This window comes from Bubalus kerabau, chromosome 2 (genome assembly GCF_029407905.1).
Source record: "Bubalus kerabau isolate K-KA32 ecotype Philippines breed swamp buffalo chromosome 2, PCC_UOA_SB_1v2, whole genome shotgun sequence".
NCBI lineage: Eukaryota > Metazoa > Chordata > Mammalia > Artiodactyla > Bovidae > Bubalus > Bubalus kerabau.
Genome location: NC_073625.1, coordinates 113393498 through 113419827, shown reverse-complemented (window position 1 = coordinate 113419827; position 26330 = coordinate 113393498). Strand labels below are relative to the sequence as shown.

The window sequence follows — 26330 nt, the reverse complement described above, 5'->3', positions numbered from 1 at the left end:
TCACAGGGATTCACCTGTGAATCCCTTTCTATTTTGGGGTTTTATTCTTTCCTTTTTACATCCCTGCCCTAGAGCATTCCAATTGTTCTCAGGGCTTCCTAAGCCTCTAAGCTTGAAAGTGAAAGTCTGTCGTGTTCGACCCTTTGCGACCCCATGGACTGTATAGTCCATGGAATTCTCCAGGCCAGAATACTGGAGTGGGTAGCCTTTCCCTTCTCCAATAGATCTTCCCAACCCAGGAAGCGAACCAGTCTCCTGCATTGCAGGCAGATTCTTTACCAACTGAGCTATTAGGGAAGCCCCGCTGAATTGCCTGTGGGGAGGGAATTTCCCTCTGAAAACTCAATCAACTTAGAATATCACCCCTTCCTTCCCCATCTGAAAAATAAGAGATACAGAAAATGTCTGTATAAATTTTTATTTAAGTTGGATGATTTTGAGATCTCCTCTGTAAAGAGGAGAGAAAAACAAAAACTGCAGTTCCCCATAAGTTTTTAAAAACTGTATACTATATTTGCAGTAATATTCTGAATGAACTGTAAATAGGAGGTAGAAGAATAATGCTTATGTCAAGTCCTAATACTACAGTAGAAAAATGGAGGCAATGCAAATAAATTTTTTTCCAAAAAATAAATAAATAACAGAAAGCACAGGGGCTCTCTCTCTCCATCAAGTGAACACCTATTATTCCTGTAGAATCAGCTACAAAACCCAGAACAGTAGAAAACACGCATCTTTTATTCACACGCTGAGTCTCCTTATTCAAGGCCTCATTGGTCCTCACTTGGACATGGCATGATCTTCTTCAGATCTAATGTCCAAGGTCTCTCCCAACAGAAATCATTGTATTATTTGCATCCAAATTTATCTCCTGAAAAGTGTATATGGACATGGCCCTTCACTGCCTACCTGTGGGGGAAAGTTCATACTCCTTAGCATGTCATGCAAGGCCCTCTCTCATCTCAACCCAACTTTCTATTAGCCTTAATTTGCACCCCACTTCTTTTTTAAAAGGTTTAATAAGAGAAGGCCTAAGGTTTTTTAAAATTACAAGCATCCTGTTTGTAATCTTATAAAATTGCCCAAACCCCACATGTTCATTTCATGCAGGTCTCCAGACCTCGCTCGCATGTGCATATGGAGAAGGCTCACTCCTCAAACCAAAGCTACCCCCAGGGAGCCCGGCACTTCCCCGTAGAGTCTTTGCTGTCCTGCCCCTAGCACTGCCACCAGCTCCCATCTGAACAGCCCTCCCCAACATCTCACCTATCAAGAACTGAATTCACTCTCAGGAGTCAGTTTAGACGTGACTCTCCTAGGAGACTCTCTTTCCTTCAAATTGTGTTCAGTTGCTCAGTCGTGTCCGAGTCTTTGCGACCCCATGCACTATTGGGGCCCTCCAGGCTCCTCTGTCCATGGGATTTCCTAGGCAAAAATACTGGAGTGGGTTGCCATTTCCTTCTCCAGGGGATCTTTCCGACCCAGGGATCAAACTACATCTCCTGCACTGGCAGGTGGATTCTTTAATACTTGGACCAGGGAAGTCCAAGGGTGGTTAGACATCGGCATTTCAGCTCTTTTTCCTTCTCCTTGTTTCGGATCACTTACTTCAAATTGTGCTCCCATAAAGCTCTGGAGTTTCAGAACTGCTGTTTTCATAGGAAGAAGATAATTGCAATGGCACTGCAACTCTGCCACTAACACACGATGCCACTGCACGTGTAGCCCTGTAAAATGTCCACCAGCTCTCCGGCAGCCCCCTTCAGTCATACCGTGCCAAATGTTTGTTTAACTCACCTGCGCTGGCTGCCCCAGCTCCAGCAGCGCCTGGAAGCGCAGCGCGGGCGGAACTGCGGCGCCCTAGACCACCTCGTCTATTCTGCGCCTCCCACCCCATGCGCTTCTCTACAGTTGCTGCCGGAGCCGCGCGGATTCTCCCGCCGTGCCCTCGCGCCCCAGGTTTCCCCGGAAGAAGAGCCCAGCTTGCCCTCTCCTCTGCACCCCTTGCCCCTCTCACCGTCGTCCGGGTAGAAGAGCACCAGGAAGCGGTTCGAGCTCCCCGGCACCGGGCAGACCTCACATTCCCCGCCTCCGGATCTCTTCCGGCTCTGGAAGTACATCTGCAACTTGGTGCTCAAGTTCTTCGGGGGCTGGGAGCCCCAGGACCCTTCGACCAGCAGCGGGAAGGAGCCAGGAGCGGCCATCCTCATCTGCTGGCCCAGCTCCGACTACCGGTTCCTGCCCGACTCCCAGCGGTTAAGCCTCTTTCACTTTCGTTTCCCAGAACACTCCTCCTGCCTTTAGTTTCTGCCTTTCGCTGTAAACGGTTGGCCCAAGTTAGACTAGAAACCACCCTGCCCCTCCCTCCACCTCCCATTCTTCACTTTCATCCGTGGACCACGGCAGAAGCTGGCATCGCCTTGGGGCTTCCCTCCATCTTTATGCTCGCGACCTTAACCTCAGGCACCATTTGCTACTCACCCAAGCCACAGATGAAGTCAGCCGCGCTGGGTCACTAGACCTTGTACCAGAAAAAAAAAAAAAAAGCTTCATTTTTGCCTTAGGCCGTCATTTTACAAACTGTGATTCTTTAGAATTGTTTGGGGCCCATTTTCAGCCTTCTTTCAACAATTAATTAATTGTCAGAATTTTACCTTGCTTCCCTACTTTTGCATTTTGTTCCTTGACCTGTTAATATTCTACATCTAGAAATGGGGGGAACAGTACATTCCCAGCTGTTTTTTAATAGAATATTTTCTAGGTGCCATGCACTCTGAATGGATTTGACAGGCAGACACAACCTGTGCCCTCACTGAGCTCATGAAACCGTGGGGATACAAGGACTTAGGACACAATGGAGTAAGTGTTGTGGGAAGGAATATACAGGTGTTCCCAGAACAAATCAGGGGAGGCTCCTAGCCTAGGTATTGGGGCTCAGGGAGGGTTTCTGGGGAGGAAACATGTAATCTGAAGCCTAAGGATGATTACAGATAACCTTGGGCGTTGGGCAAGAGGGGAGTTCCACGTGATGTGCTTGTATGGGATCCCTTGAGCTGCTCTGTGGTAACCAGGGTAGAGACAGGAGGCCAGCCAGGTGGCTGCTGTAGTGTCAGGTGGGAGATGAGGGTGGCTGAGACCAGGGTGCTGGCCGAAGAGGACTGAGAAGGGCTGGGGTTCCAAACTGATACTGTAGGATATAGGCAACAAGAGAAGACACTCAAGCATGACTCCATGTTCCTCCATGCATGGCCTGAGCAACTGACTAGATAAAAGTGGCATCTATCTGATGGGAGCATTAAGGTGAGAGAGAGGCTAGGATTGTGTGTATCCTTGACCCGTAATGAAGGAGTGTTTCAAATACAAAGAAGGGATCATCATTCAAATACAACTAGTACATCAGGTGAGAGAAATGTCTATTGGACCCTGAGGACCTGGTAAGCACTGTCTTCTGGTGGGGAGGGAACACAGGGCGGTGGACAGAGGACTGAAAGGAAGGGAAGGGATTGGAGACAGTAGGCGTGATCAGCTTTCTCCGGATGTGTGACTATGAAAGGGAAGAAGTTAGACAGCAGCTTACAGGTTTATAGGATCAGGGAGTTGTTATTTTTGTTTTTTGGCTTTTTAAATATATTTAAGATGGAATTTAAGAATCTTAGAAATGTTTAAATATAGTTAGAAAAGTAAAAGGAAGGTCGAGGACACAGGTTGTGGGAGAAGGCGGGAGGGGATCCTAGAGCCACTAGCCCAAAGAGGGGACCCTTTTACTACTGCACTGGGAAGGAGGAGCTAGAGTACAGAAGTTATATTGTTGTTAGTGGCTAAGTCGTTCGATTCTTTGTGACCCCATGGACTGTAGCCCACCAGACTCCTCTATCCATGGGATTTTCCAGGCAAAAATACTGGAGTCGGTTGCCGTTTCCATCTCCAGGGGATCTTCTTGACCCAGGGATAGAACCTGCATCTCCTGTGTTGGCAAGTGGATTCTTTATCACTGACCCACTAGAGAAATACAGAGTACAGAAGTAGGTGATTCTGAATGACTGCTGATAGGAAGGTCTGGAAATTCTCTCCTGATGGATTTTGTTTTATCTGTGAAGAAGGTGATGAGGCCTCTTAGAATCTGCCAAAAGTAGAGCTTCTATTCCCTGCAGGGCTGGGCCTTATATATTGTCTCTTATCATAGTGAAACTAAATTTCAGGAAGAAGAGAACCAGAGATGGGCCAAAGAGCGTTTGTGTTAGTTGCTCAGTCGTGTCGACTCTTTTCAATCCCACAGACTGCAACCTGCCAGGCTCCTCTCTCCATGGAATTCTCCAGGCAAGAGTACTGAAGTGGGTTTCCATTTCCTTCTCCAGGGGATCTTCCCGACCCAAGGATCAAACTCAGGTCTCCTGAGTTGCAGGCTGATTCTTTACCGTTCAGTTCAGTACTGTTACAGGGCTTTTATTTGTGATCTGTATTAATGCTAAACAGTATTCAGATATTTTCTCCTACTTCCAGCTTTCCTCCTGCAGGTGGCGCTCGTCATCCAGTCCAAACCACCCTGGACCCCAGTAGGAGGAAGTGGAGAGTATGCGGAAGGGTCTGTCAGGGCTTTCAGACACAGAGTCGTTAGAGGAAGCACACTGAGTGAAACCACCCACCCTGGCCAGGCACCATAGTAATCATCTGCATGAGTTGTTTTTACCATGGGAGGTTCTGGTAAGGAACAGGGAACTAGTAAACCACCAGCAACCAGAAGAGTTCAGGAAAGGTCAAAAGGAGACACCACATGTCCAACCACCTCCCAGAATCCTCCTCTCTGGCATCCATCTTGGCTGAACAAGGTGTGCACCACTAGGAAGGACTCTGAGTCAGAATGATTGGCTAAAGACAACCCGGAAACTAATCCCATCAGCATGAAACCCGAGACTTTGAGCCACGTGGCAGAGCAGTTCTCTTAGGTTCCCTTACCCTACTGCGCTCTGCTCAGGCACCCTTTCCCAATAAAATCTCTTGCTTTGTCAGCACATGTGTTTCCTCGGACAGTTCATTTCCAAGGGTTAGACAAGAGCCCAGTTTCAGGTCCTGGAAGGGGTCCCTCTTCCTGCAACACAGTGGTGACTGTTTCCTTTCAGGGCATTGGCACCTTTCACTCCAAACCACAGTTCAAATTAGCACCCTCCTCTAACCAGTTTGGGAATCCAGAACTGGGCAAACAGTTTTATCTTTTTCCTTACACCATCTTTTTACAAAAAATAAAATCAGAGTGAAACTGAAACTGTAGTAGAAGTTGTGGTAAGCCATTTCCGGATTTTTTTCAAGAATTGTTTTAATTATTAGCAGTATATTTTGTCACACAAGGTCTGCTCAGCGTTCCTTCTCTATCATCACTGGAAAGAATCTATCAGAGGGCTTAGGATGTCAGATCTTAAAAGACAAGGAAAAAAGTAATTCTAAGAGTAACAACTTGCAAACCTCATTAGCCCCTGAAGTACTTTGTCTTTTCTCCTCAGTTGTTTTGACCACTTCCACTTGTTGAACCCACACCCTCCTCCCTCCAGCAGTGTGCTTGCTGCTGCTAAGTCGCTCTTACTCTCTCTCAATTCTTTGTCCCCATGGGGTGTTTGCTTCCTGAAACTCATTTCCTTCCGAGAAAGCAAGCATCCTGTCAGGGCCTGGGGGAGAGCAAACTTCAGCAGAGATGTGGCCACATTTACATGGCTGTTCTTTGTTTCTCTTGCCAACCAAGAGTCACAGATGATCTTAGAACAACCCATATCTGCATTTTGGGCTGAACTACCCTTTTTCTGCTTCATCTAAGTTCCCACTTTCAACTTCTCTACAAACTTCTATAACCCAGCGTCAGCCTCCTTTCAAGTTCTCTACAAGCCCGCAACAGTTCCCCACCCGCCCTGCCACCCATTTCTCCCACTGAAGTATATACTGGGAAATGGGTGGTGTTCCCATCTGTCCTGAATCAGAGTTGTGAGCACCTCATATCCAACTCTTTGCCTCACTTTTGCTCCCAAAACTGCTTCTCTAAAAAGGATGTGACCTGAGAAGCGAGGTAAGCTACCCTGCCTTTTACCTCTTCAATTTCAGTCCTCAGAGCGTCACCTGATGGACACACACCAGGTGGTGGACTTACTCCCTGTGCTCTGGTCCCTTGTAGAAGTTTCATCTTCAAACTTACACAGGGATGTCTCCAATGCCCCCACTCTCTCAGTATAGTAATTCCTAATGTATATTTTCCCCAAATAAAGTCATTTAAGGAGATCAAGGGCTTCCCTTGTGGCTCAGCTGGTAAAGAATCTGCCTGCAATGTGGGAGACCTGGTTTCGATTCCTGGGTTGGGAGAATCCCCTGGAGAAGGGAAAGGCTACCCACTCCAGTGTTCTGGAGAACTGGAGACCAATTTGAGACCCCAGTGGGGTCTCAAAGAGTCGGACCCAGCTGAACAACTTTCACTTGACTTGAATAGCCAGACCAGTGAAGCTAAGCTCTGCATGCCAGATTGGTGAGGGATACACTGAGGATACACTTCAGTTTAGTCACTCAATCATGTCTGACTCTTTGTGACCCCATGGACTGCAGCACGCCAGGCTTCCCTGTCCATCACCAACTCCCAGAGCCTACTCAAACTCATGTCCATTGAGTCAGTGATACCATCCACCCATCTCATCCTCTGTCATCGCCTTCTCCTCTTGCCTTCAATCTTGCCTAGCATTAGTCTTTTCCGGTAAGTGAGTTCTTCGCATCAGGTGGCCAAAGTATTGGAGCTTCAGCTTCAGCATCAGTCCTTCTGTCAGGCGAGTGTATGCTCCTCAGTTTTTGTCTTGTCACAACAAAGATTTGGAATGACGGACATTAAAGCCCCCTTGGCGTGTCACAGCTCTTGGGTCTTGGACAGACCATGTTATAGCTCTTAGACAATCAGTGTTACAGCTCAATTTTATTTAGAAGATAGCAGGAGAATCCATCCTCGAAGCGTTAAGTCATGCCAACCCAAAGACGTGAAGAGAAGAGAGTAGAGGAGTCCGCGCCAGCGGGCGTGGGAGGGTGTTGAGGGGGAGAAAGAGAGAGGGAGGGGGAGAGAGAGAGAGAGAGGGAGAGGGAGAGAAAGAAAAAGAGCGCAAGCACACGGTGGGGGGGCAGGGGGAGCCCTTTGGCTCATCTTTTTATATATGTTTTTCTTCCCCCTGGGCCTGCCCTATGCAAATTGGGCTTAGCCAGGAGTGATGTTCTACCTGAAGTCCTCACTCCGGTCCTCGGACCTTTCTTTGACCTTCCTGTGTTCTATTTTTGCGGGCTTTTCCCTTCCTTGTCTTTAGCCACCACCATTTTGGACCCCATTTCCCTATTCTAAGTACCTAACACTTCCAATGAATATCCAGGACTGATTTCCTTTAAGATTGACTGGTTTGATCTCCTTGCAGTCCAAGGGACTCTCAAGAGTCTTCTCCAACACCACAGTTCAAACTTATGTGGTCCAAATAGCAAAGTGTGATAGTGAGGGTGTGAGGGGGAAATGGGATCTCTCATGTGGTGGGTGATATGTTAACTTCCCCTTGTAATTTTGCCACTTTTCCCTTATCTTCTTTTGCTTTTGCTTAATTTAAGGGTATATCAATTCAAGACTTTATATCATCCAAGTAAAGTGTTTCTTTTTGTCATTAATGTGTGCTGTTCTTCCTCCTTTATTAATTCTCATTGCCTTGAAGTCCATTTTGTCTTATACTAAAACCACTTTAATTTAGTTAGTCCTTGCTAAGCATTACAGATGTTTTGAGTAGGTTGGCTGCTTTCTCAGAGGCAGTCTCCCCTTCCTTGTTAGGAGCCAAGTGCTTAGGTAAAGCAAATGCCCTTTCAGACACACACTTGACTCATGGTTGGGCTAAGTCAATTTTACTCATCTTATTCCCTTCCCATAGAATTGGTTTAGGGATGACCATTTTATCCAGTTCTAGGCAAAGAGATAGAAAGGGAATTCTGCTTCTAGAAAATACTTTTTTCCCCCTCCTTATATAGAGACACAATGGGAAATCCCTGTAAGGGAATCCCTTACATTTTTGGGGATGTAATCAGTTGGGATATGTTGATGGGAGATACTGCAGCCATTTTGTAACCATGAAGGCCAACGCCTCAGAAACACCGAGAATGGCAAATTGGAGAGAGAGAAAGAGTCCAGATCCTTGACGGCGTAATTGAGGTACAGAATCAGCCCTAGAACCACCTACCTCCAGATTTCTTACTGAGTCAGTAAATGTCCTTGTTGTTAAAACTTCTTTTAGTTTTATATTCAGTTGCCTACACCTGAAAACATCACCTAGTCTTGGCAGAGGCAGTTCTCTGCAGGCTCAGCTGAACTTCCAGTGAGGGATGCAGCTGTGACCTGTCAGCGGCAGATGTTTCTAGCAATTGAGAGAAAGCTTAGTCATTCCTAAAATGGTGTCTGGATAGACACCCTTGTATCCTCTTCAAGATATTGATAGTTAGGGCAATATGATAATTGAGACCTGGGTCAGACAGACTTGGGTTAAAGACTTATTCTGTATTTTACCAGCTATGTGACCTTGGACAAATTAATAAAAATCTACAAATCCTCGGTTTTTTCATCTTTAAAAAATAAATTTAATAGTACTTGCCAGTAAAATTTATTTTCAGGGTTATATAGGATAAAAAGATGAATATATAACCAGTATCACATACTGTCTGACTTCATATGTTTAAATTATGCTGTTAAATAGTAAAAAGAAAGGCTATTAATTTATTGATATTTTCAAAGAACTGGCTTACAGATTTATTGATTTTTTCCTTCTACTCTTTCTATATTTTTTATTGCATTGATTTCTTCTTTTATCTCTATTATTGTCTTTCTTTGGTTTGTTTAAAGAGCAAGGTTTAACTTGCTCTTTTTCTAGTTTCTTAAGACAGAAATTTATACCATTGACTTGAGACCCTTCCTTTTTTATTATAAGCACTAATGTTATGTTATAATTTTCCCACTAAGCACTGCTTGAGCTGCATCCCATCCTTTGTTTGATGGAGAAGGTAGGGAGAGGGTGATGAGGAGAGGTGAGGTGAAGGCTTCCTTCTTGGGCTCCCTAGAAAATACACTGGCTGGTCCAGAGGTTGACACTTGTTGCTTTCACCACTGGACCTGGGTTCAATCCATGGTTAGGGAACTAAGATCCCACAAGCCAAAAAGTGTGGCTGAAAAAAAAAAGAAGAAGAAGAAGAAAGAAAGAAGAAAATGCACTGGAAATAATGGTTACCAGCTCTTGCTCCAAGATTGTATCAGTTATATGCAAATGGCTAATAGTGGATTTTAGCCCTTAAAAGTCTATTCTTTGTCTTCTTGATAAATCACAAAGTTTTCATTCACTTAACTTAATGAGTAAATATGGCTACTTCTGGCTTTAAATAAGGAAAGCATGTAATTGAGAACTGCAGTTTACAGGTGTAGACCATCAGACAGAAGTAAGCAGTAGTAGTGTCAGTCATGTCTGACTCTTTGCGACCCCATGGACTGTGGCCTGCCAGGCTCAGCTGTCCATGGAATTCACCAGACAAGAGTACTGGACTGGGTTGCCATTTACTTCCCTGGTGGCTCGGTAAAGAATCTGCCTGCAACACAGGAGACTGGGATTCCTCTGGCAAAGGGGATGGCAACCCACTCCAGTATTCTTGTCTGGAGAATTACATGGACAGAGGAGCCTCACCAGTCTATGGGGTCACAAAGAGTCAGACAAAACTGAGCGACTAACACACACACACACACCCACACATACATAATTGGGTATGACATTTTGAAGCATCTTGTCAATTCCATTGAATGAAGGCAGATCAGCAACTGGGAACAAGAGCCGTCTGCTCAATCAATCCAATGTCTTTCATAGCCCAACTAGACAGCCTTCTGAAGAAATCTGTGGTGTCCTTCCTCCTTGCAGTATCAAATTCAAGATATTTGGGTATTACATTATCATTGGTCTGAAAGTACAGTATTGTGAGTTCGTCAACATATAAGAAGGTGTGTATGTTAAAACCCTTACATTCTAGAAGTCTTTGTTCCATGGAAGAGGTTTGGTACATTTTTTATTTCTGTTAGTCAGTTATACACCTGAATTAAAATAAATAAAAAATCTCTATCTTCCATATCCATCTTCCCTAATTGACATAACCAGTGAAATCAAGGCAGGAATGTAAAAAAATTTCAGTCTATATTACTCTCTTGGGAATTACCAGGTGGTCCAGAGGTTAGGACTCAGCACTTTCACTTCTGAGTGCCCAGGTTCAACCCCTGGTCAGGAAACTAAGATCCCACAACCTGTGCAGTGTGGCTACAAAATTATTCTATTTTTATATTCAGCAATGAACCTAACTTTAAAAAATTCTTGGCACAGTGAGTGCTGAGTACATTATTCTAGTTATCTTTTGCTGTTTGATAACCCTCCCCAATATATAGTGATAAATAAAACAATGACGATCACTTGTTACTATCATCTCGCAAGATTCTGGACTCAGGTAGACAGTCTTCATCAAGGTCTGTGATATGATTGCAGTCAGACTGTGGGTGAGGCTGGAGTCATCTCAAAGGCTGTTTGATTCACACAGGTCTGGTCCCTAGGCTGGGACAACTAAAAAAACTGAGGCTCCTCTGGCATCACCATGAACACGTGGTCTCATTACGTGGTCTCTCCAGCCTGGCAGCTTCAGGATCACTGGACTTCTAACGTGGCAGTTTAGCTCCTAAGGCATGTGGAGACAGACAAGGAGGGAAAGAGAAAGAGAGAAGAGAGAGACCAATGTTGTACCAATTTTTATGACTTAGCCCTCAAGTTATGCAGTGTCTGCTATCCAACATTCTATTCATTAGAAACAAGTCAAAGTGAGTCTCTAAAGCCATCTCACATTCAAGGAAAGGAGAAATAGATTCCACTCCCTTATAGGAGGAGTATTTATAAGAACTTGTCAACATATTTTAAAGCCACTGCATACACCAAACCTTCTTTTGAGCTGAAAAGCAATTGAGCTTCCTTTGTTTCTTTCTTAGCTGGTGTTGTATCCTGCCCAAGAGATCCTGTTTCCATGCACATTCCAGAAAACTTACAAGGAAAATGACAAGAATCAACATTTAGTTGGGCTTCCCAGGTGGCTCACTGGTAAAGAATCTGTCTGCCAGTGAAGGAGATGTGGGTTCAATACATGACTGAAGTAACTTAACACACAGCACATACATAATTTGGTATTATTCCTTTAATGTAATGTGTGTGTGCGTGAAGTCCTTCAGTCGTGTCTGACTCTTTGCGACCCCTCGGACTGTAGCCCGCCAGGCTCCTCTGTCCATATCCTCTGAGCCACCAGGGAAGCTCTAATGTAACATGATTTAACCAAATGTCTTCTATTTCCTGCATCATATTTATATCTTCAGTGTATCACTAGAGTATATATGTTATTTTGATATACCACAAATAGTTTCTATATTTCAGCACTGTTGGGATCTTCACTTCTTTTGGTATTTTAATATCATAAAACAAACATTGTATATGTCTACTTTGTTTTTTTGTTAAACATTATTTCTTCAGGATAAATCTCATTACTTAGTGGGATGGGGTGCTGGAACATATTCATGATTATTTCAATAAAGTGCCATTTTACCCTTCAGAAAGACTGGCTTTCTTTACATTGCTGTCCTTAATGCATGATATCTGCTTTCCTCAAGCCTTGCAGGCTTTGAGTTTTATCACTTTTCAGAGGTTTTTCTTGTTCTATTTTTAGGTACAGAATGAAACTTCACAGTAGGTGCATTTTACAGCTATTTTACCAACAAAGTTGGCTGTGTAGTTTTAAAATCATGATTTAAGATCATGTTTCTTCTTGTATGATTGAATTTTAATCATTTGTTTGATGGGCAGTTAGTATTTTTGCCCATTTATATGCACTCTTTATTCTTCTCAGTTATTGAACTTCTGTGTTTGTGTGCAAACATTTTCTCCATTTCTCTGGATTTTTAAGATCTTAGCTTTGTTGATGTTCATTCCATCAAAGCTAAAACTATCTAAGTAATGAACCTGTCCATCTTTTTTTCATTTCTATTGCATCAAAAGTCAAAAAGTGATTTCCCCTAGTGCTAGTCTGTTCACATTCATGAGAGTGTATTTGTTTTGGCTTTTAAGTATTTAACTTTCATTCCACCTGGAATTTTTTGGAGAGTATTGGGGAAAGTGTGAGTCTTTTTAATATTCTCATTACTGATATTTTCTTATACCAAGAGTGTCAAATTGGTTGCTGATAGATTTCAATGTCTGCTAGGATAAATTCTTCTCATAAGTCCTTTTGAATCTAGAATACTCTTTGATATTCTTTTCCATTTGTATTTCAACATAAAGCCAAAATTACATTAATTCTATGAAGCATTTTGTTTCTAATCAGTGGCAGGTCACCTGAATCCAATAATGTCCTAGGCTGAGTTGAGATTGAGTTGCGCCCTGGTAAGGCTCAGTCTACCTCAGTTTTGCTCCTGTCTTTTCAGGATTTTCAGCAGAAATCTCCCTGGTGAGTCCAGAATTCTAATCCTTGTCTCACAAGATTTTGGAAGACTCTGTTCTGCTTCAGAGGCTTTCTGCTTCTGTTTTAAGAGCTCTTGATTCATGCATACCCAGAATTTAACAGATGCCCTAAAGGAACCTCCCAGATCTCCCATAGGTCTGCTGGTCTGTTTCCCAGCAGTGGTCTTCCCTGGATGTGAGACATGGAATTATCAGCCTCGGGCCCATGCCCAGAATCAGCAACTAACACCTGGGTGCAGTGGCTGCAAAATTCAGCACCCCCTCTTCAAAATTCTCCCTTTCTGGGGTCTCAGCCTCTCCAGTTCTTCTTGACTTAGCAGCTCTCTTTTACCTTAAAACAAACGATTTCTCTATTGTGTTTCAATTTTCTGTTTGTTTTAGGTATGAGTGCTGGCTGTCACTGGCTAATCCATCGCACTTGAAAAAAAGTTCATTTCACCTTAAACGTTTTCATTGTTTTTTCCTATATTTTATTTATTTATTTTTGGCTGTGCCATGCAGCATGTGGGGTCTTAGTTACCCAATCAAACCCATATTGATTACCCAATCAAATTTGCTTTGAAAACACAGATTCTTAACCACTGGATTGCCAGGGAAGTCCACCTTCTTATATTTTAAAACCAAAAAAAAAAAAAAAGTTAAATTGAGATATAATCGACCAACAACATTGTATAAGTTTAAGGTGTACAGTGTTATATTTGCTTGGCTTGATACATTTATATACCATGTATTTATATTGTACACATATACACACACACACTTATATATGTCTATTATATACATTTGTATACATACTGTAGGAGCTTTGGGCTTCCGTAGTGGCTCAGATGGTAAAGAATCTACCTGCAATGCAGGAGACCTGAGTTTGATCCCAAGGTCCGGAAGATCCCCTGGAGAAGGGAATGGCAACCCGCTCCAGTATTCTTGCCTGGAGAATCCTATGGACCAAGGAGCCTGGCAGGCTATAGTCCATGGAATTGCAAGGAGTCAGACATGACTGAGCAACTAAGCTTACAAGTACACACAGGAGCTTTAGCTAACACCTTTAAAATTTACTTATTTGACATATTTCTATTAGGGGAGGAAAAATCTCTTCCTCTACCCATTTGAGGTTCTCTGCCTGTAGCCCTGTAAATAGGCCTGATGAAATACAGATTAACAAGAGAAAGCAAACAGAAGTTTATTAACATGTGCATCACACACGTAACACATGGGAGTACCCAGAGATGAGAATTTCAAAGATTTGGTTAGAACTTGAGCTTATACAGCATCTTAGCAAAAGAACAATAAATTTTTAGAGGAGTAATAAGTCAAAGGGAAAGGACCTTGAGTCTCTATGGGCAGCAAATCATGGGAGGGCAAATGCATGGGAAAACTAGTGGTAGACAAAGACCAGTTAGTAGAATTTATTATGAGATTTTTCCAGTACCATCTCTAGGCTGCTATGGGTCTAAAGTTGTTTCCAGTGATTAAGCTTTGTTCTTCCTGGTAGACAGGCGAGGAGAGATACCATTTTAAATTTATGTCCTGAAAACCATGCTTCTCCTGAGCAAGTCTCAGTGTTATCTGAGGGGTTGTATTCTGGGCTATATTCCACAGTTTGGTTCAAATAAAACTCTTTTCTATTCCTATTATAGATTGTTGATTATTTTGTGGATAGAGGTATGTATCAGATTCTTATGTGTATCCCTTGAGGAGGAATCAGGACCCTGACCATCACTGCACAACTGTTTCTTGACCTCCTTTCGTTTCTGCATCCCCTCACTCTAATTAGCAACTGTTTGACCCTTCCCTTTGGAACACAGGGAAGATCTGGGAGGCTGAAATGTTTGCCCTACAAACAAGAAATGGGGGACATGAAAAGGCTTTTGTACTCAAGAGGACCCTATGGTGTTCTGCTCAGTTTTGTGGTGCACCTAGAGAGGGCATGGAAGTTCCATGACCTTTCCCCATATGCATCTCTTCCATCAACACAATGGACATAAGTTTGAACAAACTCTAGGAGATGGTGAAGGACAGAGGAGCCTGGAGTGCTGCTGTCCTTGGGGTCGCAAAGAATTGGACATGACTAAGTGAAGAATTGATGCTTTTGAACTGTGGTGTTGGAGAAGACTCTTGAGAGTCCCTTGGACTGCAAGGAGATCCAACCAGTCCATTCTGAAGGAAATCAGCCCTGGGATTTCTTTGGAAGGAATGATGCTAAAGCTGAAACTCCAGTACTTTGGCCACCTCATGTGAAGAGTTGACTCATTGGAAAAGACTCTGATGCTGGGAGGGATTGAGGGCAGGAGGAGAAGGGGACGACAGAGTATGAGATGGCTGGATGGCATCACGGACTCGATGGACGTGAGTCTGAGCGAACTCTGGGAGTTGGTGATGGACAGGGAGGCCTGGCGTGCTGCGATTCATGGGGTCGCAAAGAGTCGAACACGACTAAGTGACGGATCTGATCTGATCTGAAGTGACTGAACAACAAAATCTCTTCCATCTGGCTGTTCCTGAGTTATATCATTTTATGGTAAACAGTAATCTAGTGAGTAACCTGGATTCCTGACTTCAGTGAGCCACTCTAGCAAATTAATTGAGCCCAAGGAGGGGGTCGTGGGAACCTCTGATTTTATAGCCATTTAGTCAGAAGCACAGGAACAATCTAGACTTGTAATTGGCTCCTGAAAGGGAGGACAGTTTTGTGAGACTGGGCCCTTACCTGTGGAATCTTATGCTATCTCCAGATAGTGTCAGATTTGAGTTGAATTGAAGGACACTCAGCTGGTGTTGGATTGCTTAGGGGAAAATCCCACACACTGAAATTGTGCAGAAACCGTCTTCAGGGAAACATCAAATATCTCAATATTACTCATAATTCTCTTTTTTTCCTTTGGAGACAAATGTGTCTTGATTTGCCAGTGCCTAGTGAGCCATCAGTGACACCCCACTCCAGTACTTTTGCCTGGGAAATCCCATGGACGGAGAAGCCTGGTAGGCTGCAGTCCATGGGGTCGCTCGAGTTGGACATGACTGAGAGACTTCACTTTCACTTTTCACTTTCATGCATTGGAGAAGGAAATGGCAACCCACTCCAGTGTTCTTGCCTGGAGAATCCCAGGGACGGGGAAGCCTGGTGGGCTGCCGTCTATGGGGTCGCACAGAGTCGGACACAACTGAAGTGACTTAGCAGCAGCAGCAGCAGCAGCAGCAGTGAGCCATCTGGGTAATGCAGTTTTAATGCTGGAAAGGTGAAACGAAAACTGTTGGAGCAAGGAGGGACAAGTGTACTCTGATAGGTTACCATGTATGCTTTCTTAGGAGAGAAGAGGTGACACCTGCAGCCGACTTTTACTTTTGTAGTAACCTATGTGTTAAGGAGGAAAAATAAGAAATGTGATTTTTACAGCTGAACATGGCAGCAGTGAAGTTAATAGTAGTTAAGTCTATTGTGATACTACTTAGCAACAGCTACACACACAACTGGGCTTCCCAGGTGGCTCAGTGGGTAAAGAAACTGCCTGCAATGCAGGAGACACAGGAGATATGGGCTCAATGCCTGGGTCTCGAAGATCCCCTGGTGGAAGGCATAGCAACCCACTCCAGTATTGTCTGGAGAATCCCACGGACAGAGGAGCTGGGTGGGCTACGATCCATAGGTCACAAAGAGTTGAATGTGACTGAAGCGACTGAGCATACATACACAAAACCAAGCAAAGGCATCTGCCCAAGTGGTATGCTGCACACTGAATGTATCACAGCAAACACCCAGAATCTCAACCTTAGGACAAAGAAAAAGGAAATGGAAAAGAACACAGACAATATGTTCCTAAAATGGAAATAACTTTATTTATAGCAAATACTGATAATAATACCTTCCACAGAGCAAAAGCAGTAATCCAAAGGCTCGACAACCACTCACACTATGAAACTTGCACACACGTTGCAATCAAGGATCCAGATCTTAGCAGGAACCAAACTTTTCTTTTTTGAAGCAAATTTAACTAAAATACCCATAGACACAAAACAACTAATTATAACTCGAAGACTTTAATGAATCACCAAAAACTAAACATCTAATCTGATTTGAAACATCTAATCTGATATATATACCATTTACCTTAAATTTCCTCAACTCTCTGAACAAAATTTAAAATTTTGGGGTTTAAAATTTTTCAAATAGGACTTCCTCAGAGGAAATCTACTTTGAGTACTATGCAGGAATCCATTTCTGAGAGAAGCTCAGAATAATGGGAACTCCTCAGGCTTCTCCATGGAGGAGAAGACCCCTATAGGAGGCAGTACAACTCTGGGCACAAAAGCCTTGGAGTCACCCTAACTCCTTCAAATTACAGCACCGCTACTTATTATGGGACCTTTGTCAAGGCACTTACCTTTTCTGCACATCAGCTTTCTCAGTCATAAAATGGGGATACTAATAGTATCAATAGCCCAGATACAAAGTTCTTATAAAGGGGACAAAATGAATACACAATGTCAACTATTACTGTCTGACCAAAAAATTGTATGCATGTATTTTTAAGAAAACAGCATCTCATTCATCATTTTTGGAAAAAGACTGGAACATGGATAATGAGATATTTTGCTATTAAAACTTGTGAGCTGGAAAACCATTTAGAAGTAAATTTTGGCATGTTGACATTCCTTACAGTAGGCGCAACTCGAGCCTTTTCTCTGTCCAGTCATTATGAGGGAGAAATAATTTAAGGGAGAAAGCAAGACATGGTGGGACTTAGCAAAAGGAAGGAGAAAGTGCTGTGGGGGCTACAGTTACTGAGAAAATTATAGTCTACGGACATTTTTGTGATTTATCTGTTAAAACTCAAAGTAGGGTAATATAAAAGTACAATAATATCCAGAGAGAAAAAATGCTCAGAGATGTGTAGCATTACTATGGCAGGGGAAGTGCACACCATTTGGCAGATTAGAAGGATCAGCAGGGAGCAAGGACAAAGTTTGGCCAGTCGGAGTTCAGAGGCCATGAGTTCTGGAGTAACAAACTCATTTTCCCCAATAAGTGGTGAGGACTGCAGAAATGGCTTCCAAAGCCAAAGAGCTCTGCCAAAGATTTAGGGAATATATATTCCTCTGCTGGGTTATTACCAACTTGAGTCAGGCAGCAAAAATTTATTAAGCATCAACTATACACTAGGTTCTGTGTCCCAAACACTGGTGGCTCAGATGGTAAATCTGCCTGCAGTGCAGGAGATCCAGGCTTGAACCCTGGGTCAGGAAGATCCCTTGGAGAAGGAAATGGCAGCCCACTTCAGTATTCTTGCCTGGAAAATCCCATGAGCAGAGGGGCCTGGAGGGCTATAGTCCATGGGTTGCAAAGAGGTGGACATGACTGAGCAACTTAAAGAGAGAGATTCCATTTATTACCAAAGGTTGCTCAATTTCTGTCCTGGCCACGGGATAGGGAGAGGAATGTGGTTCTCTAATTTTTCACAACCAAAGCCTCCCTCCCCTCCCCTGCCTCCATTCAGATTAGGATTTTACTCTTAGGATAGAGTTTAAAGGGCAAACAAACCAAACTAAAGGACTATCACAGAGATAGCAATAAAAGGAGGATCAATTGGCATCGAGTACTTCAGCTGAACAACACAGAAGGTGATTGCAAATTCACAGCACTTCACCCCTGTAACCCCAACAATGATGACATGTGAATGAGGTGCAATACCTCTGCAGCAAAATTACAAAGATCTCTGGGGCTTTTTTCATCCATAAAATGTAACACTCCAGAAATGACAACCTTGCATATACAAACCACTTCTTGAGATGAAAAAATGTTTAAGGTGTTTTTACACAAGGATTTAGATTAGAATTTACTCTACTTCAACTGTGCCTTTTGGAAGCTTGGCTCAAGACACCCTTTTAATACAGTCTTTTTACTCAATTCCTTTATCTTTCAGCTCTTGTTTGACACGTTTCAGATAGTCAGGATCAGGATAACCATACCTGCAGAAGAAAACATGCCCTTAGCTTCACCACAGATGTTTTTTAAAAAATCTGTACAGTAGGTCCTTGGCATTAACATTCAGAGTTGCGGATATTTACAAACCATCCTGAAGGCCAATGACTGATAATCATTTGTAAGTGTGCTGAGATGAATCATTTAGCTGGTGAATAGGTCTAGCTACCTGCCCAGGATCTGCCTTCTAACAAGACTTTAATTTCAGCTCATGGTTAAGCAATGATTCTCATAAAGTTATAATATACTATATTTCTATGGAGGGTAATCATTTTGCTATAGGAAGATTTTCAAATTTGGGAAATTAAGTCAGGATATATTCCCTTTTGAATACTAAGGGTCTGAGTTATTCTATCTGAATTTCATAAAGAGCAATTGGATTGCCCATGATACAACTTCCATTACCATTAACTAAGACTTTTCTAGAGTTCTATTAATCAAGTGAATTTAGGATCTCTACTGGACTCATAGGAGAGGAGGGTAGAAGAAAGGGTGATCTTAAAAGGAGGCACAGTGACATTCCTAGGCTCTACCCTTCAAATAGATGTGGAGTATTAAAATTATACCAAATTAAATCACCTTGGATACCATTTATCTTGCATTCTGAAGATCCACTGCCGTTTGATGCAAAATTTATGAACTGTATGATACTTTGTGGTTGGAAGGTAGAAGGTCATGGGAACCAGTCTTTCTGTCTTTGAGATTATCATCCCTGATTAGCATCTGTCAAAATACTGCATCCAGTCTCACTGATATAAACTGTCTCTTTACAGTCACATCTTCAAATTGCCATGTTTTATGACCTCTAAATTCTATTTAGCAGCCATTCTGTTTCAAAAGGTTCTCACCTTTGTGATCCTCCAGTCCTGGACGTTTTGTGGTGGATATCATTCCATGTAATGACACCTGAGACTCCTAATGTTCGAGACTCCCCCACTGTGAAAATCAGTTTTTGGTCAAAGGCCCTACGAAGCAGACGCAAAACCTCGTTTCCTTCCTTGTTATCAGGCAAGTATGCAGTTCGCCGTATTCCAGAAAATCTCTCCCCTGGGTTTGGGTGTTCTTTCTGTATGAAGGCAAGAAAATGTCACATGAAAACATCCATGTCTAAATTTCACTACATGTGTAGATGTGTTCATATGCAGATAGAGCAAACAAAAAACAAGAGCACTGAAGGTCTGCTCATATTCCCCAGATAATTCATATTTCTCCTCTTTCCCCAAATTCATTCTGGGAATACAATCCTCCTTCCAACGCACAATCACCACCCATCCCTTCTCTGCCTTAATAGACAAGAAAGATACCTGTTATAAGTAAACAAAGTACTTTTTACTACTTACAAAGTGAACTTTATAAATAAGCATTTAACTGTCTGGGAAATCTTCTGCCAATTGGTAATAGAACAGTCCCTGTTGCTCTGATAATCTCAGTTTACTGGAAAGAAATTCATGGAACTCAGAAACACTTACTGTCTGTATGCCTCCTTCAATATCATAAGTAATTTCAATGGTGCCACAGGATTCATAACCTGGAAGTGAACTTCTTACAACAACGATACTCATTCTTCCATCTGGCTGATTCCCTTTCTGGACACCATAGGAAGTCTGGCACACAGGACAGGCTGGCTTATATGAGAAGGCTTTCTGGATACAAGGGCTGCAGAATTTATGCTTGCACTTTGAGAGCACTTGTTTGTTGCTAATAGTGCTCAAACAGATGGCACACGTGTCCTGTTCCTCATTCACTTCTGACACCTCAGAACTGGCGGGGTGCTGCAATGTTGGTGGAGCTGTTTTTGAATTATGACTATCAGTGTCCATGAGTGTTTCATTCCATTTCTCTGTAGCTGATGGAGACACCCCACATTTGTTTAAGACATACTGTTTTGCCTTTGTAAGATGATTCGGCAACCCAATCAAAGTCATTGACTCTCGATTTAGCACAATGTGTATATCTGGATGCCTTTTCCTAAAATCATCAGAGAACTTTGTCCCATATAAGTGTTTTGTCTCCTTGCCCAAAAGTTTCAGCCAAAGAACTTCTCTCGTAATCTGACAAGAGACATGTTGATAGGTGTCGATGAAACTTGAATAAGCATGTATGGATAGATCCAAATCCTTGGTTTTGGGTTCAAATTGAATGCAGGTTTTCTGATTTATCCCCAAAATGTTACTTTGAGTGTTGTACTTTTTTTCTATCTTTGATATCTCCTGGGATAATTCTGCTTCTAAAAGCTTATAGTGAGCGGTATCAACCTCAATTCCCTTCATCATGTGCTTAGGAGTCAATATTTTCACAGGTGGCTTGACAAGACTTTCAAAATTCTTTGAGTCAAGAAAATCTTTGGCAGCTGAAATGTCATCTGTGGTCCCAAGGAGAGTTAATTCTCTTCCTTTCTCCTTTATGAGGAGCTTTGCAAACTGGTGATTTAACTCCTCCTTGATTTTGGTTGCCTGCTTAATGTCTGCTAGGGCAACACATTCCTGCTTCAGAGTCTCTACACGCTTCTGAAATTCTCCAACAAAATTCTTGTGAGCTGCTTCGAGGTCACCTGATCGACTGGAGGTGAAGTCTAAATAGACCATATTCGGAGAACTTGCCTGACTTTTTATTTTTGTACCAAATCTTTTCTCTATGGAGGCTATTTTATCAGGGCAGGAGTGTGTAAAGTATTCAAAGAAAGCCAAGGGAACTTCAAAACGGCAGCTTTTTTCTTCCGACCTGCTTTCTGGTTCGAAGGGAGAAACACAGCTGTTCCTGTCCTGCTGACTGAGTGGCTCCCTCTCTGATGTCAAAGTGGAAGATTCATGTTTCTGCTCCCTTTCCAGGAGCTGTTCACTTAAGAAGCCATGTACTTTTTCAATATCTCTGAAGTTACCACAGATTTTCTCAGTTCCATCATGGTCCTTCACTCGTTTGACGTTGGGGCAGTGCACAGTGATGAGGTCCCTTTGCTCTTTAGAGAACAGTTGACAGTTCAGTTCTGCCGTGACAGTAAGAAAGATCTGAAATTTTAAAAGAGAACAAATAAAATATATTAAACATCCAGGTCTATGTTCTCCTCTCAGTAGAATGTCTAGAGATGAGAGAAATAACCACGACGACTTCTTTCAATTCCTTTCTGCAGAGCAGGCAACGTACTGCATCCCAGAGGCACTCTTGCCCTGATAAAATAGCCAGCCCTGTTTGCACGCTGGAATCGCCCAGGGAGGAAAAAAAGCTGAGGCCCAGGCCCATCTTCAGAGATTGTGATGTAAATGTAGAATCTGGGCATTAACATTTTTAAAAATTCCAAGGACAATAAGTCTGGATTCTAGAGCTGCCACTGTTGGTTTGACCTTGATGAGTCAGGTGGAAGGTAGGTGAAGTGAGTGAAAAAGTGAAGTCGCTCAGTCGTGTCCGACTCTTTGGGACCCCGTGGACAGGCTCCTCCGTCCATGGGATTCTCCGGGCAAGAATACTGGAGTGGGTTGCCATTTCCTTCTCCAGGGGATCTTCCTGACCCAGGGATCGAACCCGGGTCTCCTGCATTAGAGGCAGACACTTTAACCTCTGAGCCACCAGGGAAGGAGGGTAGGTAGGCACTTCATTTTCTTGGTAAATTGCTATGTTTCTGACTAAAGGATGTGAGCCTAGGAGGGGGCCATACATGTGAGGATGAAGTTTTTTCCTATTATTGTTTTTTCTCTCCTATGCTCCTCCTTAAAAAAACAAACAAACAAACAAAAAAACTAGCCCCCTAACTGCATGCAATGTTGCTAGTCCCTTTAAACCATGGCCTTTAGAAACTCAAATATGAGAGAAACCCCAGATTAGGCAAAAAAAAAAAAAAAAAAGGGACAGTGGCAAATTGAACATAATATAAAAGCAAGATTTTGTTTAATGTTTTGTTCTCCCTCAAAGTCTTTGCATAAGCTGTTCCCTCCTCATGTAACACTTTTCCTCTAGATCTTCCTTCAAAATGTTTCCTGAATCCAGCTACTTCTCACACCTCCATCAGGACCACCCAGAGTCCAAGCCAATGTCATCTGGCACCTGGCTCACTACAGCCCCTCCTAACTGGACTCTGAGCTTCCACTTCCGCATTTTCCTAGATTCAGCCCTCCACACAGCAGTCAGAGGGATCCATGAGAAATGTGAATCAGCTCACTCCACCCTCCTGCTCAAAACTACCTAAGGATTCTCCTAATATCTAAGTTGAAATCCGAAGTCCTGACCTTCATCCCTCAAAGACCAGACTTCTGCTACCTCTTCAAGGTCCTCTCTCGCTCTCTTGTTTTCTGCCCTCCAGCCACACTGGCCTCCCTCCTTGAAGCTTCTGGGCTCGGGATGTAAGCTCCTGTCTGGGTGTGTTGGGGGTGGGGGTGGCTGTGTCAGCTTTACACTTGTTATTTCCCCTCTGCCTAAAATCTTTTTTCCTTAGAAATCCACTTAGCTAGCTCCCTTACTTTGTTCGTGTCTCTACTCAGAAGTCACCTCATTTGAGAGGTTTTTTTCCCGATATCCTATTTAAAATAGTAGTCCTTTACTATCATTTATCCGATGGGGAAACAGTGGAAACAGTGTCAGACTTTATTTTTCTGGGCTCCAAAATCACTACAGATGGTGACTGCAGCCATGAAATTAAAAGACGCTTACTCCTTGGAAGGAAAGTTATGACCAACCTAGATGGCATATTCAAAAGCAGAGACATTACTTTGCCAACAAAGGTTCGTCTAGTCTAGGCTATGGTTTTTCCTGTGGTCATGTATGGATGTGAGAGTTGGACTGTGAAGAAGGCTGAGCGCCAAAGAATTGATGCTTTTGAACTGTGGTGTTGGAGAAGACTCTTGAGAGTCCCTTGGACTGCAAGGAGATCCAACCAGTCCATTCTGAAGGAGATCAGCCCTGGGGTTTCTTTGGAAGGAATGATGCTAAAGCTGAAACTCCAGTACTTTGGCCACCTCATGCGAAGAGTTGACTCATTGGAAAAGACTCTGATGCTGGGAGGGATTGGGGGCAGGAGGAGAAGGGGACGACAGAGGATGAGATGGCTGGATGGCATCACTGATTTGATGGACATGAGTCTGAGTGAACTCCGGGAGTTGGTGATGGACAGGGAGGCCTGGCGTGCTGCGATTCATGGGGTCGCAAAGAGTCAGACACAACTGAGCGACTGATCTGATCTGATCTGATCCTGCTTTATGGGCTTCCCTGGAGGCTCAGTGGTAAAGAATCCGCCTGCCAATGCAGGAGATGCAGGTTCAGTCCCCGGGTCTGGAAGATCCCCTGGAGGAGGGCATGGCAACCCATTCCATGGGATTTTGCTGGGAAAATCCCATGGACAGAGGAGCCTGGTGGGGTACAGACCATGGGGTTGCAAAGAGTCGGACACGACTGAGTGACTAAACAACAACAGATTCTGCTTTGTTCTTCTTCCTAGCAGACATTTATCACTGGTAGATATTTTATTCCCTATCTATATGATTACCATTATTATCTGGTTCCCTAGAATGTAAGGTCCCTGAGGGCAGGGGGACCTTGTTCCTGGCTGTACCTTTGGCTCCTGTGACAGTGCCTGGCACATAGCAGGCAGTTGATTCTGATTTGTCAAATGTCTCTGCATGGCTGGTCCCTTCTCATCATTCAATTCTCAAGCCAAAGGTCATCTCCTCAGTGACTTCTGGTCAGAAATACCACAAACTCCTTCTCTTTCCTTGCCTAAGCCCTGTCACTCTCTAAGGCAAAACCCCTTATTTTCTTCTTAGCACATATCACTCTCTGAAATGACTTTAGTTATTTTGTTTACTTGCTTATTGTCTATGTACTTCTCCATTCCCAGCAGGGACCTGTCTGTTGTGTTCACCTCTGTGTACCTCTCAGCTTCCCTGGTGGCTCAGATGGTACAGAATCTACCTGCGATGCGGGAGACCTGGGTTCGATCCCTGGGTTGGGAAGATCCCCTGGAGGAGGGCATGGCCACCCACTACAGTATTCTAGCCTGGAGAATCCCTACAGACAGAGGAGCCTGGCAGGGTACAATCCATAGGGTCACAAACAGCCTGATACGACTGAGCAACTAAGCACAGCTGTCTCCCAATGTCTACAACAGTGCCAGGCTCATAATAAATCCTCAGCAAATGGTCCTTGGACTGGAGAGGAAGTTGCAGGAACATACATAGCTCCCTTCAATACCCACCTTCGGGAGACAGGAGTCCACAGCATTATGAACGTCCTTTACATTTGGAGGCTTCTCACCGTGCCTTGCCCCTTTTTGTGGCTGTGTTGAAGAAGACATTGTGGTCTTCTTCTCTTCTGCATTTTCATTGGGTTCCAGGAAAATAGTCACAGGTTGGTTGTCAACCACAATTTGGTGCTTTCCTTTTTTCAACACGCCATCCTTACCTTTGGTGGAGACATTAAATATACACATACACATAGAAATGAGAGCAATTTCAAATAGCCCTCTTACTCATGCATCTGTACCTTGCCCCAGCACCCTCACAGTAAGGGCTGCTCCCTGCGTCCTGGAATGGTGGGTTAACCAGAGCGTGAGGAGCCTATTCAAAACTCCAAAAAAAAAAGAAAGTCATTCAGTCATGTCCAACTTTTTGCCATCCCATGGACCATACAGTTCATGGAATTCTCCAGGCCAGAATACTGGAGTGGGTAGCCTTTCCCTTCTCCAGGGGAATCTTCCTGACCCAGGAATCAAACCAGGATCTCCTGCATTGCAGGTGGATTCTTTACCAGCTGAGTCAGCAGGGAAGTCCCAAAACTCTAAAGAAGGCAGCTTAAGTTATACTGTAGAAAGGAAAGCTTAATGCTAATGGAATATCATCCACTCATTAAAAGTCACATTCCTGAAACTGTCACCAGTTTCCCATTTCAATGTCATGGAATAATGCTCATCATAAATCAAGTGAGAAGAGCAGGAATCAAAGAGTAGATTCAGGTTTATAACTACATATATGTTTGCTGACACTCAGAGGAAAAAGCCAGGAGGAAATACACCAAAATATTCGCATTGTTTTTCTCTGGGTGTTTTCTTCTTTATTATTTTCTCCCCTTTTCTTAGTATCTATAACTCTTGCAATTCTAAAAAACAAATCAATGGAATAATGATGAAAAACATCAAAGTGAAATACCTAAGTGACAGAGGGGTCTGGGGCGGCACGGGTGTTCTGTCAACACCGGGACACCGACAGGTATCAGCCAGGTCAGAGACTGGGCACTTCTGCGCTGTGTCCTCTGCCTTGGGGTTGCGTCTGTCAGCAGGAGCCCCCACTTCCTGGCTCCCACCAAACGGTACCAGACTTTCTCCCACCCTCTGTCCTAGATAAGCTTGAACTGGGTCTGCATGGAACGCCCGGGGGGCCCCTCCAGGGACGGCGGTTGCCACCCAGCCCCAGCCCTCAGCTCACCCGCCCTTTTGTTGAACTGCACCCGGAAGGTGTTCGAGTTGGGGTCGCTGGGGTCCAGGGCCAGGACGGTGCACTCGCCGCCGCCCGATTCCCGGCTCTGGAAGTACTTTTCCAGCTTCCATTGGAGGCGCGTGCAGGGATGGGACGCCCGCACGAGCAGCGGGGACGGCGGGCAGAGGCTCGAAGCCATGGCTGTCGCTCGGGGATGGCGCCGCGAGTGGCGGCGACGCAGCTGGGCTGGGCCGGGGCGAGGTGCCTCCGCCCTGCCGCCCTGGGGCGCAAAGTTTCAGTTTCGCTTTCCCGGAGATCCTTCTCGGTTCCTGGCAGAGCCGCACCCCCTCCTCTCTTCGCCGCCCTCCTGGCCGCGGACTGCCGGGTGAGTAGGTCCCATTCTCTGTT

General features: G+C 43.9%; 4 protein-coding genes across 8 annotated transcripts in view; 2 read left to right on the top strand and 2 right to left on the bottom strand.

Moving 5' to 3' along the window:
* PARP14 (poly(ADP-ribose) polymerase family member 14) overlaps positions 1-2499 on the bottom strand; it is a 47155-nt gene extending 44656 nt beyond the window's left edge. Inside the window, exon 1 of the mRNA XM_055568378.1 lies at positions 2018-2499. Coding sequence (XP_055424353.1) covers positions 2018-2210 — 193 coding nt within the window. The 5' untranslated portion in view covers positions 2211-2499. The remainder of the gene's footprint in view (positions 1-2017) is intronic.
* MIX23 (mitochondrial matrix import factor 23) overlaps positions 1-26330 on the top strand; it is a 263993-nt gene that overhangs the window by 47062 nt on the left and 190601 nt on the right. The gene's annotated exons all lie outside the window — the stretch shown is intronic.
* DTX3L (deltex E3 ubiquitin ligase 3L) lies at positions 16363-26167 on the bottom strand. The gene is made up of 5 exons (XM_055568385.1): positions 25932-26167; positions 24707-24912; positions 19998-21533; positions 19377-19594; positions 16363-18515 (listed from the first exon to the last, which is right to left on the bottom strand). The coding sequence occupies exons 1-5, from the start codon at positions 26119-26121 to the stop codon at positions 18446-18448; spliced, it is 2220 nt and encodes a 739-aa protein (XP_055424360.1). The 5' UTR covers positions 26122-26167; the 3' UTR covers positions 16363-18445.
* The window catches only part of PARP9 (poly(ADP-ribose) polymerase family member 9), a 31005-nt gene continuing 30912 nt past the window's right edge, over positions 26238-26330 (top strand). Inside the window, exon 1 of one of the 4 annotated variants that reach the window (XM_055568384.1) lies at positions 26238-26307. The gene's annotated coding sequence lies outside the window, so the exon portion shown is untranslated. The remainder of the gene's footprint in view (positions 26308-26330) is intronic. The other 3 variants (XM_055568379.1, XM_055568381.1, XM_055568382.1) reach the window with 3 other exon arrangements.